Source organism: Grus americana, chromosome 5 (assembly GCF_028858705.1).
Source record: "Grus americana isolate bGruAme1 chromosome 5, bGruAme1.mat, whole genome shotgun sequence".
In the NCBI taxonomy this organism is placed as follows: domain Eukaryota; kingdom Metazoa; phylum Chordata; class Aves; order Gruiformes; family Gruidae; genus Grus; species Grus americana.
In genome coordinates, this window is record NC_072856.1 from 16,858,628 (window position 1) to 16,872,416 (window position 13,789).

General features: G+C 43.4%; 1 protein-coding gene across 6 annotated transcripts in view; it reads left to right on the forward strand.

Moving 5' to 3' along the window:
- Window positions 1-13,789, forward strand: part of PTPRJ (protein tyrosine phosphatase receptor type J) — a 78,639-nt gene that overhangs the window by 56,192 nt on the left and 8,658 nt on the right. For 2 of the 6 annotated variants that reach the window (XM_054826721.1, XM_054826717.1), the window contains 10 exons: window positions 326-589; window positions 2,272-2,529; window positions 3,686-3,952; window positions 4,857-5,123; window positions 6,911-7,198; window positions 7,456-7,590; window positions 10,436-10,646; window positions 10,787-10,905; window positions 12,064-12,151; window positions 13,227-13,268. In XM_054826721.1, coding sequence (XP_054682696.1) covers window positions 326-589; window positions 2,272-2,529; window positions 3,686-3,952; window positions 4,857-5,123; window positions 6,911-7,198; window positions 7,456-7,590; window positions 10,436-10,646; window positions 10,787-10,905; window positions 12,064-12,151; window positions 13,227-13,268 — 1,939 coding nt within the window. The remainder of the gene's footprint in view (window positions 1-325; window positions 590-2,271; window positions 2,530-3,685; window positions 3,953-4,856; window positions 5,124-6,910; window positions 7,199-7,455; window positions 7,591-10,435; window positions 10,647-10,786; window positions 10,906-12,063; window positions 12,152-13,226; window positions 13,269-13,789) is intronic. The other 4 variants (XM_054826720.1, XM_054826719.1, XM_054826718.1 and 1 more) reach the window with 4 other exon arrangements.

The window sequence follows — 13,789 nt, forward strand, 5'->3', positions numbered from 1 at the left end:
CCACCATCCTTGTCTCTTTCCTGCCGACCTCTCTGGACTCCCAGGGGACAGCCCTTGGAGTGCTGGCACAGTGATGACCTGTGCTTCTGCTTTGGAGTGTCAAAGGGAGATGAATCCCACTCAGACTGACTTTTCTTCAGGTCTCTTAGCTGCCCATTGATGCAAAAGCCTCCAGGAGCATCTGGGGATGATGTTGGGGTGCTCCCGCACTCTGAACGATAAGCGATGTGAAGCGAATGTAGTAGTGGTGTGCCTGTGTTTCTTCTGTCCATGTATGTGAGCAGATGTTCTTGCAACTGACAGATTGTTGTCTTGCCTTTCACAGAGCCCAGTGCAGTTCTTAATCTCAAGGCAGAATATGTTGGCGAGAATTCTGTCAAGTTAACGTGGGCAGTGAGCGATGCTGCTTCCAGCTCCTACACGTACAGGATAGAGGTTGTAAATGATACCTCTGTTTGGAACCTGACGTCCAATGTCACCGAAGTAGAAATTACCCAGTTAATCCCTGGGACAATGTATAATTTCACAGTGTTTGCAGTAGCTGATGGCCAGACGGAAGGAGAAGGGGTGTCCATATGCCTATATACAGGTAAGGAAATGATGCCAGTCAACTGCAAGTAAACCTGCAGTTTGTACCCAATTTGCCCTGCTTTTTTACCTTGGGTTTCCAACTTTGTACAATTTCTCGTTGTGATGTTGCTTCGCTCCAGGTGCCTGTGAGCATGAGTACTAAGTGGCCTTTGGTAAAAGGGAAGAGGACTGAGATTGTATGTGTCTGTGTGTGTGCATGTGTTGCCTTGTTGCCTGTAAAGCAGTTATTTCATCAGCTTGGCTGCTCAAGAATATGTAGAGATCCAGCTGCTACAACAGCATGACTTTCTTTAGGCTTGAGAGCTAAGCAGGCCCCCTACAATGCTTCTGGGAGCAGGTTATCACAGCTTATACCAAAGGACATGGTGTGCAGGTACGTGGTGGCCAGGATCACAGAGGCTTTTTGTTCTTGATTGTTGTTGAGCTCTTCGCAGAGTCCCTGGCCTGGGGCTCCTGTGGGCCATGACAGTGCCTAGGGCTACATGGTCGAGTGAGGTGCCGTTTTTGCGCCATGGCACCTTTTTCCCAGATCAGAGGGACAGATGGGAGAAGGCTGCTTTTTCTTTTCTTTTTTTTTTTTTTTGGATGTCTAGCTTGGGAGTGGAAAGGGAACAACAGGTAATATCCCTACAGAGCAATTAGAAACAGTGTGTCCTGGAGATGCTACTGAGTAGATGAGCTTGTCTAAACTGCCTGGAGTGAGTCTTCTCTGCCTAGCATTGATGCTGAATCAGGCTTGCAGACACAGCCCCCCAGGGTGGGTCAGCTGTTGGACCTGCTCAAGGAGCCCATTTCCTTCTCCTGATGTTGGGGAGAGGCTGGGCCGGAGGGCTGAGATTAAGACTTGCGGGTGCAGTTTTAACAGACCAAGATCACCCTGCACTCTGCTTCCTTCCCCGATTTCCATCTGTTTCTCTGGACACCCACTGTGGAAACAAATAATTTTAACATGTGAAATGAAACAAAGAGAATATCCCTCAGAACTCCTGTGGCCTTTCCAGAGATGCTCCAGCCTGAGTGTCTGAAACTGGGCATTGATAATGTGGAAGTGCTGCTTGGCTACAAATAATGCTTATTCTGTGTGGAATAGGGAAATGTGACTGTGGCTCTTTTTCTCTCCTCCTTCTCCTCCTCCTCCTTCTCCTCCTCCTTCTCCTTCTCCTCCTCCTTCTCCTCCTCCTTCTCCTCCTCCTTCTCCTCCTCCTTCTCCTCCTCCTTCTCCTCCTCCTTCTCCTTCTCCTTCTCCTTCTCCTCCTCCTTCTCCTTCTTCTCCTCCTCCTTCTCCTTCTCCTTCTCCTTCTCCTTCTCCTTCTCCTCCTCCTTCTCCTTCTCCTTCTCCTCCTCCTTCTCCTTCTCCTCCTCCTTCTCCTTCTCCTCCTCCTCCTCCTTCTCCTCCTCCTCCTCCTTCTCCTCCTCCTCCTCCTTCTCCTCCTCCTTCTCCTTCTCCTCCTCCTTCTCCTTCTCCTCCTCCTCCTCCTTCTCCTCCTCCTCCTCCTTCTCCTCCTCCTCCTCCTTCTCCTCCTCCTCCTCCTTCTCCTCCTCCTCCTCCTTCTCCTCCTCCTCCTCCTTCTCCTCCTCCTCCTCCTTCTCCTCCTCCTCCTCCTTCTCCTCCTCCTCCTCCTTCTCCTCCTCCTCCTTCTCTTTCTCTGTCTTGATAGTTTGTTGTCTTGCCTTTCACAGAGCCCAGCTCAGTTTTTGCTCTCAAGGCGGAATATGTTGGTATGACTTCTGTCAACCTAACATGGGTGGTGAACAACGCTGCTTCCAACTCCTACACATACAGGATAGAGGTTGTAAATGTTCGGAACCTGACGTCCAGTGTCACCGAAGTTGAAATTACTGAGTTGATACCTGGGACATTGTATAATTTCACAGTGTTTGCAGTAGCGGCTGATGGTCAGACGGAAAGCGAAGGGGTGTCCATAAGCCTGTATACAAGTAAGTCACAGTATCTTGCAGCCCTGTTTCTGGTGGGTGCGACACAGGGCTCTGCCCACCTGCCTGAGGGTTTTAATTTAGTACTGTTGCAGGCAGAGGTGATGTTTTGGTCCTGGAGCTGGCCAATCTGCTAATCATGGGATGTTAAAGTGCAGAAGCAGCATTGGCCTGATAGAAAGCTGTTGGTGAAGTTTGTCTCCAAGGCTGACAAAACTAAGAGGAGATTTTTCCCTGAGAACCTCTGTCTTCTAAATTTGGGAAAGATCTTGGTTTCTTTTCCTAGAGGATGTTGAGCCTCAGACCCTTATTTTAAGGGGTTCTTACACAGAGCATATTGCACCAGGGAACTTTTGTGATTTAGGGGCCCATAGGTGCCATTAGGCTGCAGCAGGAGAGATAGATTTAGGCAATGCTAGTTCAGGAGAACTGCTTTGGCCATCCAGCACCTTGCTGTGTTGAGTATCAAAAGTCTTGACATGTGGTGTTGGAGGGACCATTTTGGAGCTGTCCTGCAAAGCTGTGTCCCAGCCTGGTCATTCCACAGGGTGTATTTGAAAGGAAGCAGATGCCTATTCTTGTCATTTTGTGTTGTCCTGAAATGTACCTGTGTGCTTCTGCCTTTCCAGTTGATTCCCGAAAGTCTCTCCTGTGCTGCCTGACTGTAATGGCTGCTTGCCCTGTTATGAAGAGGATCTCTGCCTTAGGAGTGAGCTCAGGGCATGAGGGTTGGAGGAGGAGCAGAGTGCCTGGGTCATCACCTCTGTTCCTCTTCCAGTGATATCTGATGTTCCTTACCTTTTGCTGTGCACAGATATACCACCATCTCTCCCCTCTACTCTTTACTCCTTCCTGCCCAACTCTCTTGATAGCCAGGGTAAACCCTGGGAGTGCTGGCACCCATGATTACCTGTGCGCCTGCTTTTGAATTTGAAAGTAAGATGAATCACACTTGAGATACCTCTTTCTTGTTTTTCTGTTACCCAGCCATTGACGCAAAAGCCTCCAGGAGCATCTGGGGATGATGTTGGGGTGCTCCCGCACTCTGAACGATAAGCGATGTGAAGCGAATGAAGTAGTGGTGTGCCTGTGTTTCTTCTGTCCATGTATGTGACCAGGTGTTCTTGCAACTGACAGATTGTTGTCTTGCCTTTCACAGAGCCCAGTGCAGTTCTTAATCTCAAGGCAGAATATGTTGGCGAGAATTCTGTCAAGTTAACGTGGGCAGTGAGCGATGCTGCTTCCAGCTCCTACACGTACAGGATAGAGGTTGTAAATGATACCTCTGTTTGGAACCTGACGTCCAACGTCACCGAAGTAGAAATTACCGAGTTAATCCCTGGGACGATGTATAATTTCACAGTGTTTGCGATAACAAACAGTGGTGAGACAGAAGGCGAAGGAGTGTCCATAAGCCAGTATACAAGTAAGTCACAGTTTCTTGCAGCTCAGTTTCTGGTGACCTGTATTTTGCTGTGCAGCACAGCACTCTGCCTACCTGCCTAAGGGTTGAAATTTAATATTGTTGCAGGCAGAGGTGCTGTGCTTTGCCTACCTACAGTCAGGAAGGTTCGTGTGGAAGAGACATGGCCTTTTTTTAAAAAGAAAGTAAAACAAAACCCCTCAAAAACAGCGGTTGTTGAAGGTGGTTACCAACTCCTGTGACACAATGTAGGAACTCTTCCCGTGAACCTGCCTCCCTGGCCTGGGATTTGTGTGGGCAGTTTTGCTGCCTTCGCTTCTTGAAGGATGGGGGTCTCAGCCTTATTTTAAAGGGCTCCCACACAGAGAGCCTGTTGTGCCCATGGAGTGTTAGTGATTTGGGGGCCTGTGGCTGTGATTGGGCTGTGGCAGGAGAGTGAACTTTAGACAGTGCTAGCTCAGGAGTGAGCTCAGGGCATGAAGGGTGGCAAAGGAGCAGGATGCCAGGGTCATCACCTCTGTTCCTCTTCCAGTGATATTTGATGTTCCTTACTTTTTGCTGTGCACAGATACACTACCATCTTCTTTGTCTACATTCACCTGCCACATTGTATCTTTCCTGTCCACCTGTCTGTATTTCTGAGCAAAACTGTGGTGACCTCTGCTTGTTCTTTTGAATGTGAAAGGAAGTTGTATCATACTCGAGATGCCTCTTCCTCATTTTTCTCTTAGCTGCCCATTGCTGAAAAAGCCTCCAGGAGCATCTGGGGATGATGCTGGGGTGCTCCTGCACTCTGAATGATAAGTGATGTGAAGAGAACGAAACACAGGCACACCACTACTTCTTCTGTCCATGTATGTGAGCAGATGTTCTTGCAGCTGACAGATTGTTGTCTTGCCTTTCACAGAGCCCAGTGCAGTTATTGATCTCAAGGCAGAATACGTTGGCAAGAATTCTGTCAACTTAACATGGGTGGTGAACGACACTGCTTCCAACTCGTACACGTACAGGATAGAGGTTGTAAATGGTATCTTTGTTAGGAACCTGACGTCCAGTGTCACCGAAGTCAAAATTACTGAATTGATACCTGGGACATTGTATAATTTCACAGTGTTTGCAGTAGCAGCTGATGGTCAGACAGAAGGCGAAGGGGTGTCCATAAGCCTGTATACAAGTAAGTCACAGTTTCTTGCAGCCCTGTTCTGGTGGGGCCCTGTTTTGCTGTGCAGCACAGGGTTCTTCCTACCTGCCCATGGGTTGAAATACAGAATACTGTAATACTTGAAATACTTGTGTTGTTTCAGACAAGTACTACACACGACCTACCCACAGTCAGCGATGCTAATATGTGGAAGGGGATTCTGTGGGAGGTTTTGTTGCCTTCTCTTCTTTGTGGATGAGCCTCTTGGGCCCTTATTTTGAAGGGTTCCCTCACAGAGTGCATTGTGTGCCTGTGGGACTTCCCCTAGTGGAGGGGGCCTGTGGCCACAGCTGGGCTGTGGGCAGCACTGTGCTGTGTGGTGCTCAGCCACACTCGTCTGCTCAGCTCTACAGCAAAGAGAAGGTCAAGGTGTTCTTCTTGCTAGGCACTGTGACCGTTTTCCCCCTTGTTGTGAATATGTGCTGCTGTGTCCTTTCCTTCATTTCGTCCTGTTTTAACTGGGGTGAAGTGAATCTGTCTCAGAGCTCCTCGGTGAGGTTTCCCAGAGGTGCCTCAGGATGAACCCATTTAAGAGAGTCTCTGGTACTGTGAAAGTGCTGCTTGGCTACTCGTAATGCTCAGTTTGTCCAAAACATGATAGTGTTACTGTACCTGTGCTTTTTCTGTCGGTGTTTGTCTGCAAACATTTGTGAGCATTGATGAAGTCTCATCTCGACTTTCACAGCCCCCAGCTCTGTTTTCCATGTCTGGGCAGAGTATGCTGGTCTCTGATTTTTCCCATGGAGCACAGGTGATACTTCTTCTAGCTACACCTACAAGATAAAGATCCAAAGTCATGGTTCCTCTGCTAGACACCACATGTCCAGTGTCACCAGAGCTGTTATTACATAAACAAACCCTGAACCTCTATAATTTCATCGTATTTGTAGGAGGAGCTGTCAGTGTTACTGAAGGAAAAGAAGTATTTATAAAATGCATAGGAAATAAGTCCCAGTCACTCACCTCTATCTTTTAACTAAATCTGTTTCTTCTGGTACACAATTCTGCTTCTCCTTAGTTTCTTAAAATAATACTCCTTTTTAATAACAAAATAATTTAATCCCTAAGTCTTTTACCCTATATTTGGAAGTACCAGATACTTTATCAAGAGAGGAAATAAATTTGCTGTTTTAAGTTAAAAGAGTATCAGTCTTGAAGGCCAAGTTTTATAAGATGTTTAGTTCAGAGGGACCTCTCCTCTCAATGTTACTGCTACACTATCTTTTTAAATACCTTTTTGTATCTGATCATAAGGTTGTGATTTTTATATTGTGTTTTATATGACTCTTGCACAAGCTGACATGTAGTTGCTGCTCTTAAGGATGGCTGCTGCTGTGCTCTTAACGCAGGGAGCTGATACTGGTTTTCCTATTTGTTGGCCACTGAGAGTTTTACATAAATATACAGGGAGTTAGTGTCAATCTACATACTACTCTGAAAGTGTCCTTAGAGTAGTATATTCAATGGTTGAACAGTATTTTGAAAACTTTGCTGATCTGGACCGATGCTCAACCTAAATTTTTCTCAGTAAACCTGCCTGCAGAGGAGTTAGCACAGAAGAGGTCTGTGTACTTAGTGTGCTAAATACTTCTCTTCCTCATAGGGCAGCAAGTCCTTCTAGGCAGTTTCATATTTTTAAAAGTGGAGAGGAATACTGAGGTTTTACAAACATTTATACACAGAACTTACAAATAGACAGCTTTTTCTATTTACTATGATACTTGATTTCTTACTCCTATTTTTTTTCTTTTTTTTGGCAGCTCCTGCCTCAGTGAATTCATTTCAGTGTGACCCAGTGGCCAAGGAGTCTTATGTAATGCTGAAGTGGGAATGTCCTTCTGGTAACAATTCTGGCTTCAGAATTAAAATATGTAATGATACATGGGCAATAGAAGAACAGGCTCCATCCTGCGTGAAAGAAGGCTCAGAGGAAACTTTTAGATCAGCCTCTTTAGGTTATTTCAGCACCTACAATGTTACTATTGTAACTCTTTCAAATAGTTCTGAAAGCTCTTCAGTGCAGAAAATGTGTACTACGAGCATTACTGGTAAGCATTAAGATTTGAGAACGAAATCTATTCATAGGACCAAAATATTAACTTCATGTGATTGCAGAATACCAAACTTGATATGCAGTACACTATAAGCCTACAGATTATGAATAAAACACTATATTAATGTAAAGTCTAATGTGATGCACAATAAATATGCATTATATGAGTGGTATCAGTATTACAGCATTTTCTTGTTTGGAAAATTTTTCTTTATCAGTCATTAAGGTACTTTAAAATATTTCTGCTTATAGACCCACCTGCTCCAAGCAAAGCTCCTTTAGTCAAGGCAGTCAGTCACAGCTCGTTGTCTGTTGAATTCCCTGATTTTGAGTCAGTGAATGGACCATTAAAAGCTTATGCAGTAATGATCACAACAGAAGAACAAGGTAAGATGTTATGATATTATCTTGTAGCTATGTGAAACAATTTATCAGACAGCATTATGTTTTAAATTCTAAATAGGTGTTAAATGGATAAAGAAAAAGCTGACTCAGTGTTTTCAGTCACCTTTCAAAAATCATGAGGCAAACACCTTGCTTGCTTGAAGTCAGATCACTCCTTGTTTTCAGAAAGCCACTGTTGTTACGCAGCCTTTTCCAGCCTGACTTATCCTTGTACATAAGTCTCATCTGTATTGCCACTGTGCTGTTGCCATGTTCATGTGCTAGTGATTCCTCCCACAAGATTGTGTAGTATCCTTTTTTTTTCTTCCCAGAATAATTGTCAGAGCTACTAATATAAGCAGCTTTGGAATGTGGGATGTTTTTCCCCCCTCCCTTCTTCAGCTGGAAGATTGCTGCAGTAAGATCTTTTAAAAAAGATTTTTTTTTAACTGGTGAATGTCTAGAGATAAATCATACAATTAAGGAACTTACCTTTGCAGTGTAGGTTCTAATTGAACTTCATTTCTGCCAGTGCACTGGAAGAATAAAGCAGTTGATGGAGATCGTTTCCCCCAAGTGGGATTTGACATTCAGGCTTATCTTTTGTCTTAACACTGCAAATTCATCTCCCAGCAGTTTGACTGTAGATCTTTCTTCAGAAGATATCTCCAAGAAATGCCCATATATATATTTAATGTAGTATATGACTGCAGAAAATTCCTGTTTTTCACATGCCTACTCAGCTGCCCCAGAGTTAGTGATTTGAATGTCAATCTTTTGCAAGCAGCAACAGCTCTGCTTGTACCTTCAGCCAGTCCTGTTTAGTCTTGATGAGATTCAGTGCGTTCTTCTGTGTGGTTTTGACTGCAAGGTATTCAAGAAAGACGACTTTCAAGATATGATTGAGAGAAATAAGGAAGATCGCCTGTATTTATAATATAGAATCATAGAATCATTTTGGTTGGAAAAGACCTTTAAGATCAAGTCCAACTGTTAACCCAGCACCAATATAGAGTCTGAGTGTTTTGGTAGGAGCATAAAACCATCCTTATGGCCAAGCATCGCTTCAGCTTTGTAGCGTTGAAATAGCATGAATATCTTTGAGATGTGTTTCTCATTACCTTTAAGATAGACAGAGGGGACTTTATTCAGTTGTGTAAGCAATGGTGTCTGAGGCTGTTTGAGATGTCCTAGGGTGATATCCAAAAGGAGCTGCAGATATAACCTGGGGTGTACATCCTTTTGGAATGGAAACTAGGGACCAGGCAGGACATATAATGTCTCTCAGATAGTATTGAACATCCATTTCTAAGAGTTAACTGCAACCTCAGCTGCCTTTAATGTAACCAAACTAGTGCTTTAGAAGAGCTGTCTTGCACCCTGTTCCTGCACAGTTATAGCTGTTGAGAGCTTTGCTGCTGGTGGCAGTGAGTCACCAGCTTGCTGCTGGCAGATCAAACCTTATCTACACAACTCTAGGAAACTTACTGTAGCTTTTTCACCTTTCAGAGCACCTGCAAGGTTTCTCCTTTTTAAAGGTGAATTCAATACTGTATCTGCTTTTAGAAGGAACTTTTTAGCTCTTTGTAAAGAGCTCTCTACTCTTTGTCAGTAGACAGCAATGCATGTGAACTTCAGTGGTTTAGCCCCAGCCGGCAGCTGAGCACCATAGCTGCTCACTCACTCCTCCCTCCTGGGCAGGATGGGGAGGAGAATCAGAGGAAAAAGGTAAAACTCGTGGGCTGGGATAAGGACAGTTTACTGGGACACAAAAGGGAGAGGAAAATAACAACAGCAGTACTTAGAATATACAAAATGGGTGATACACAATGCAATTTACTGACCGGATGACCAACCAGACACTCAGCCCACACTCAGACTGTCCCAGAGCTGTCCCGCCCCTCCCCGACTAGCCCCCCTTTTATGCTGAGCATGATGTCATACAGTATGGAACACCCCTTTTCACTAGTTTGGGTCACCTGTCCTGGCTGTGTCCCATCTCAGCTTCTGGTGAAAACTAACTCTGTCCCAGCTGAAACCAGGACAAGTCAAATGAGCAAAATTCTTCTTCCTCCTGCAACACTTGGAATATTTACATCAGTTTGCTTGCTCTTGAGTTGCTGGACAACTGGTAATTTGAGCTTGTTCATTACCTCTTAGATCGCGCATGCCTCAACTGTATAATCTGTCTCAAGTTTCTAGGGTTCACCTTCTAGTGACAGACACTGTAGAGCAGTGCTGTTCTGCAGATGGTGTCCTGTTGGTCACTGTTTGGCTGTGGTAGCCCGTTCTTCTTAGTCTTCTGGAAGAGAAGCTGTTCTGATCACTGTTTTGTCCGATGCTCGTCTATATCAAGAGAAGGCAGAAATTAACTCTTTTCTTAGGGTTTAGGTGTGAGACTTGTTGTAAGACACAGCAAGGAAGTATAGGTCAGGATGAGTTTAGTGTCACCCCGAAGGAGGCTTGGTGCTGTTTGGGTAGCACAATGTTGCCAAATAGCAGTTGACTTTTTCTACACTATTTGCATTGTACTCGCTATATATGATAGTTTACAGAGTGCATGTGTACCTGTACAGAGAAGCTCTACTATACATGGTAGAAATAAAATCAAAAGGAGATTAAAACAAGTAACACTGGGGAGCAGGGAGTTAGTTCAGTAAATCATACTGTAGTAGAACAGATTTCTCAGATTGCCTGTTGCACTCAGCCTTTCATTTCAGGCAGTATTTTTGGAGTAATGACAACTGTGGTTATTGTGATGCACTGTATTACCATCGCAGCCACTGCGCCGATTGATAGAAAATCAGTGAATGATGTATACCATGTATATCCTTGTTTTTTCCTGAAGGTTGTAAGGCTTTGAAGTTTAAATTGAACAACACGTACAAAGATTTTGAGAAGAAGATGACAGACACCTATGTAACATACATCATAGATACAGAGCAGGCAAAATCACCGTCCCTCCATTCTCAGAATCATACAAACATCGTAAATGTAGGCAAGGGAAACACAATGCATGGCTACGAAAATGGACCATTGATTCCACTTCATTCATACAGGTATTTATCTCAAACCTCTGTTTGGTTAATTTTGCTGCAGCTGAAATCTAAAAGATCATCTAATGAAAAGGTTACGGATCTTGCTTAAGGCTGTTAGAACCATGTACCCATTTTCTTTTTTTCTTTTCCCCTATCAACAGGGCCAGTGTTGCAGGTTTCACTAATATAACCTTTACTATGGCCAACATCATTGCAGCGGAAGAGAGTTATGTATCATTTTCACCCTGTTCTGAGGCGGTTTTGCTACCCCAGGATCCAGGTATAGTTAATGTCAAATATAGAACTGGCAGCTTTGCACATACGCGGTGTGTGGAGATTCCTTGATTAGGGCAAGTTTCATAATAGCAAAACACACTGTTGTGGTTTAACTTGACAGGCAGCTAAAACAACCACACAGCCATTTGCTCACTCCTCCCTACAGTGGGATGGGGGAGAGAATTGGGGAAAAAGAGAAATAAAATTTGTGGGTTGAGATAAACACAGTTTAATAAGACAGAAAAGGAAGAGGAGAATAATAATGATAATAATGATAAAAGAATATACAAAACAAGTGATGCAGAGCACAGTTGCTCACCATCTGCAGACCACCAATGCTCAGCTAGTTCCCAAGCTGCGGTCCCAGCCCCCAGCTAGCTTCCCCCAAGTCATATACTGAGCATGATGTCATGTGGTATGGTATATCCCTTTGGCTGGTTTGGGTCAGCTGTTCTGGCTGTGTCCCTTCCCAGCTTCTTGTGCACCCCCAGCCTACTTGCTGGTGGGTGCTGGTGGGGTGAGAAGCCAAGAAGGCCTTGACTTGGTGTAAACATTCCCTAGCCGCAACCAAAACATCAGTGCGTTATCAACATTATTCTCATCCTAAATCCAAAACACAGCACTACTAGCTGTGAGGAAGAAAATAAACTGTATGCCAGCCAAAACCAGGACACACTTGTTCGTTTCTCTGTGATGGACTGTTTCTTTCTAGCTTTGCAGTGACACTGCTCTGTAAATTCATACCTTGATAGTTCTCTGGGTGACCTCTTTTTCCATGTATGATTTCCACCGTGGAAGTAACCAAAAGCTGTGCTACTCATGGCATGCTAAAAGGGAGTGGATGGTGCACTGAGACTTTGGTACAGAAACAAGTAGTAGAAAGCAGCTGATGTTCTAATAGTTCTGGTAAATTAGAAGCGGGTGTATTGGAATGCAAATAGTGGTCCTTTGATCCCAATTTTTTATTAGTTTATCATCCTTGGTTTATTATTCTTAACGAGCTTTCAATACTGGTACTGCCAAAGGACAGAGTAAAGAAAAGATGTTTAGTAGGGTGGAGTGTGCTCTGTCACTTGTGAGGTTCTCTTGTAGAATGTTGGTTTAGTTAGATCATTACCAAGAGGTAAATCAGTAACGAGTAGTGCTCATTCTCTTTTATCAGGGGTTATTGCTGGAGCTGTCATTGGATGCCTTTTAGCTCTATTGGCTGTAGCCGCTATCGGGACTTTCATATTCTGGAGAAGGAGAAGGTAATGTGTGTTCATTATTGTGTTTGTTGTGATGAGGAACACCAGTGTTTCACTTCTGTAACTTTCTCTTAAAAAAGGCCTGTCTTTCTATTTTATACACTTCTGTCATGATGCTTTAAAATACATTCTATTAAACATCTTTTTTGTATGTTACAGATTGGAGTTGATGTATCAAGCTAGTTAAACGACTGTTCAACTCCATAGTTACAAACTAATGAGCTAAGAATTGTTTTGTTTAGCTCTTCTGAATTCATGCATGCTGATCAAGTAATTCAGTCAGAAATAAGCAAACATCACAAATTATTGTGCTAAAAGACATATATAATTGTATCTTAAGTGGTTTTATTTTCAATTATCCATTAATCACACTTTTTAATTGTTTGATGGCCTATCAAATGAAACTTCCATTCTGGAGTTTCCAGAAGCTGATGAGTTGCTTAGGGTTTGAGCTGGTCTCTCCATTTCCAATCTTTTCCAAATAATCTGGGATTTAAGAGTCCACCAAGGCTTTTTCCTGCTTCTTAACATGCTGTACATCCTTTCTAAAGAGTTAGCTTTAGGGCCCTTAGTCCAGTTCTATTAGTTTCTTTGATTAACTGCTGTTATTTTTACAAGCATGTCGATAGCTGTGGACACTAATGAGAAGAGCTTCCTTTAAAGCTAGGAACGCTTATTTTCATTCACCTACCACATTCAGTACCATTGGCACATCACTGCTGAACACTTACTGTAGGGATTCTGCGATTAGTAGCAATTCTCCTGAGATGCTAGCTGGCAATGCAGATCCCTCAGATATACGTCTTCCGCCAAACGATGTGCTTTGTGTTCAAGCGTTGTACTCTGGTTCCAAAAGAAAGAAACAGTCCCATTGCACAACATCACTGAATGAAGGATGAAGTATTTTGCTCTTACTCCAGATGTAAGGTTTGCCTCGGGGAGTTTTTTTGCACAGAATGAGATGCTTTAAAAGAAATTGTTCTGAACAGGCACAGGAAATAGCTGTCGTCAGAAATGTCATATGCATTCCATTAAATTCTATTGTGAACCTATTGTGTTGGTTTTTTTCACCTTACAGGAAAGACAAAAGAAATACTGAAGTGTCCTTTTCGCCAATTAAGTAAGTCCATATTCTTTCACACATTGTTTTCTGAGCTCAAGTGGTGTTTGCAAAACTTATTCTGAACCCTGATACTCATTTTCTGTGCAGTTTTATATAGAATTTTGCAGAATTAATTCATTGTGGAGTTTAAAGACTCCAGGCCTACAGACTAAAAATAATCATAATGATCAATCCACAGGGATTTGAGTGCTCACTTCATGAATCGTTATTAGACAAACAAATGCTCCACGTAGTTTAGGATGTTTGAATGAAACGCAGGCTTCCGTGCACATCGAGGCAACAATCTGAATTGTTGATAAAGTGCACAGAGGCAAAATTATGCACTGTGGCCTGAATTTTCTTTTGCTTTATGACTACTTTGTGCTGAGCCATTAATTCGGATAATGTTGAGATTGTAAAAGCTGGCCATGGGAGGGTAACCGAATATATTAGAAGTCCCAGGTGGTGCAACTGAATCACATTATTGGTTCTTGCACCAATTTTTGTGCTGATGGAAAGGCACAGCTGGAGCATCACAT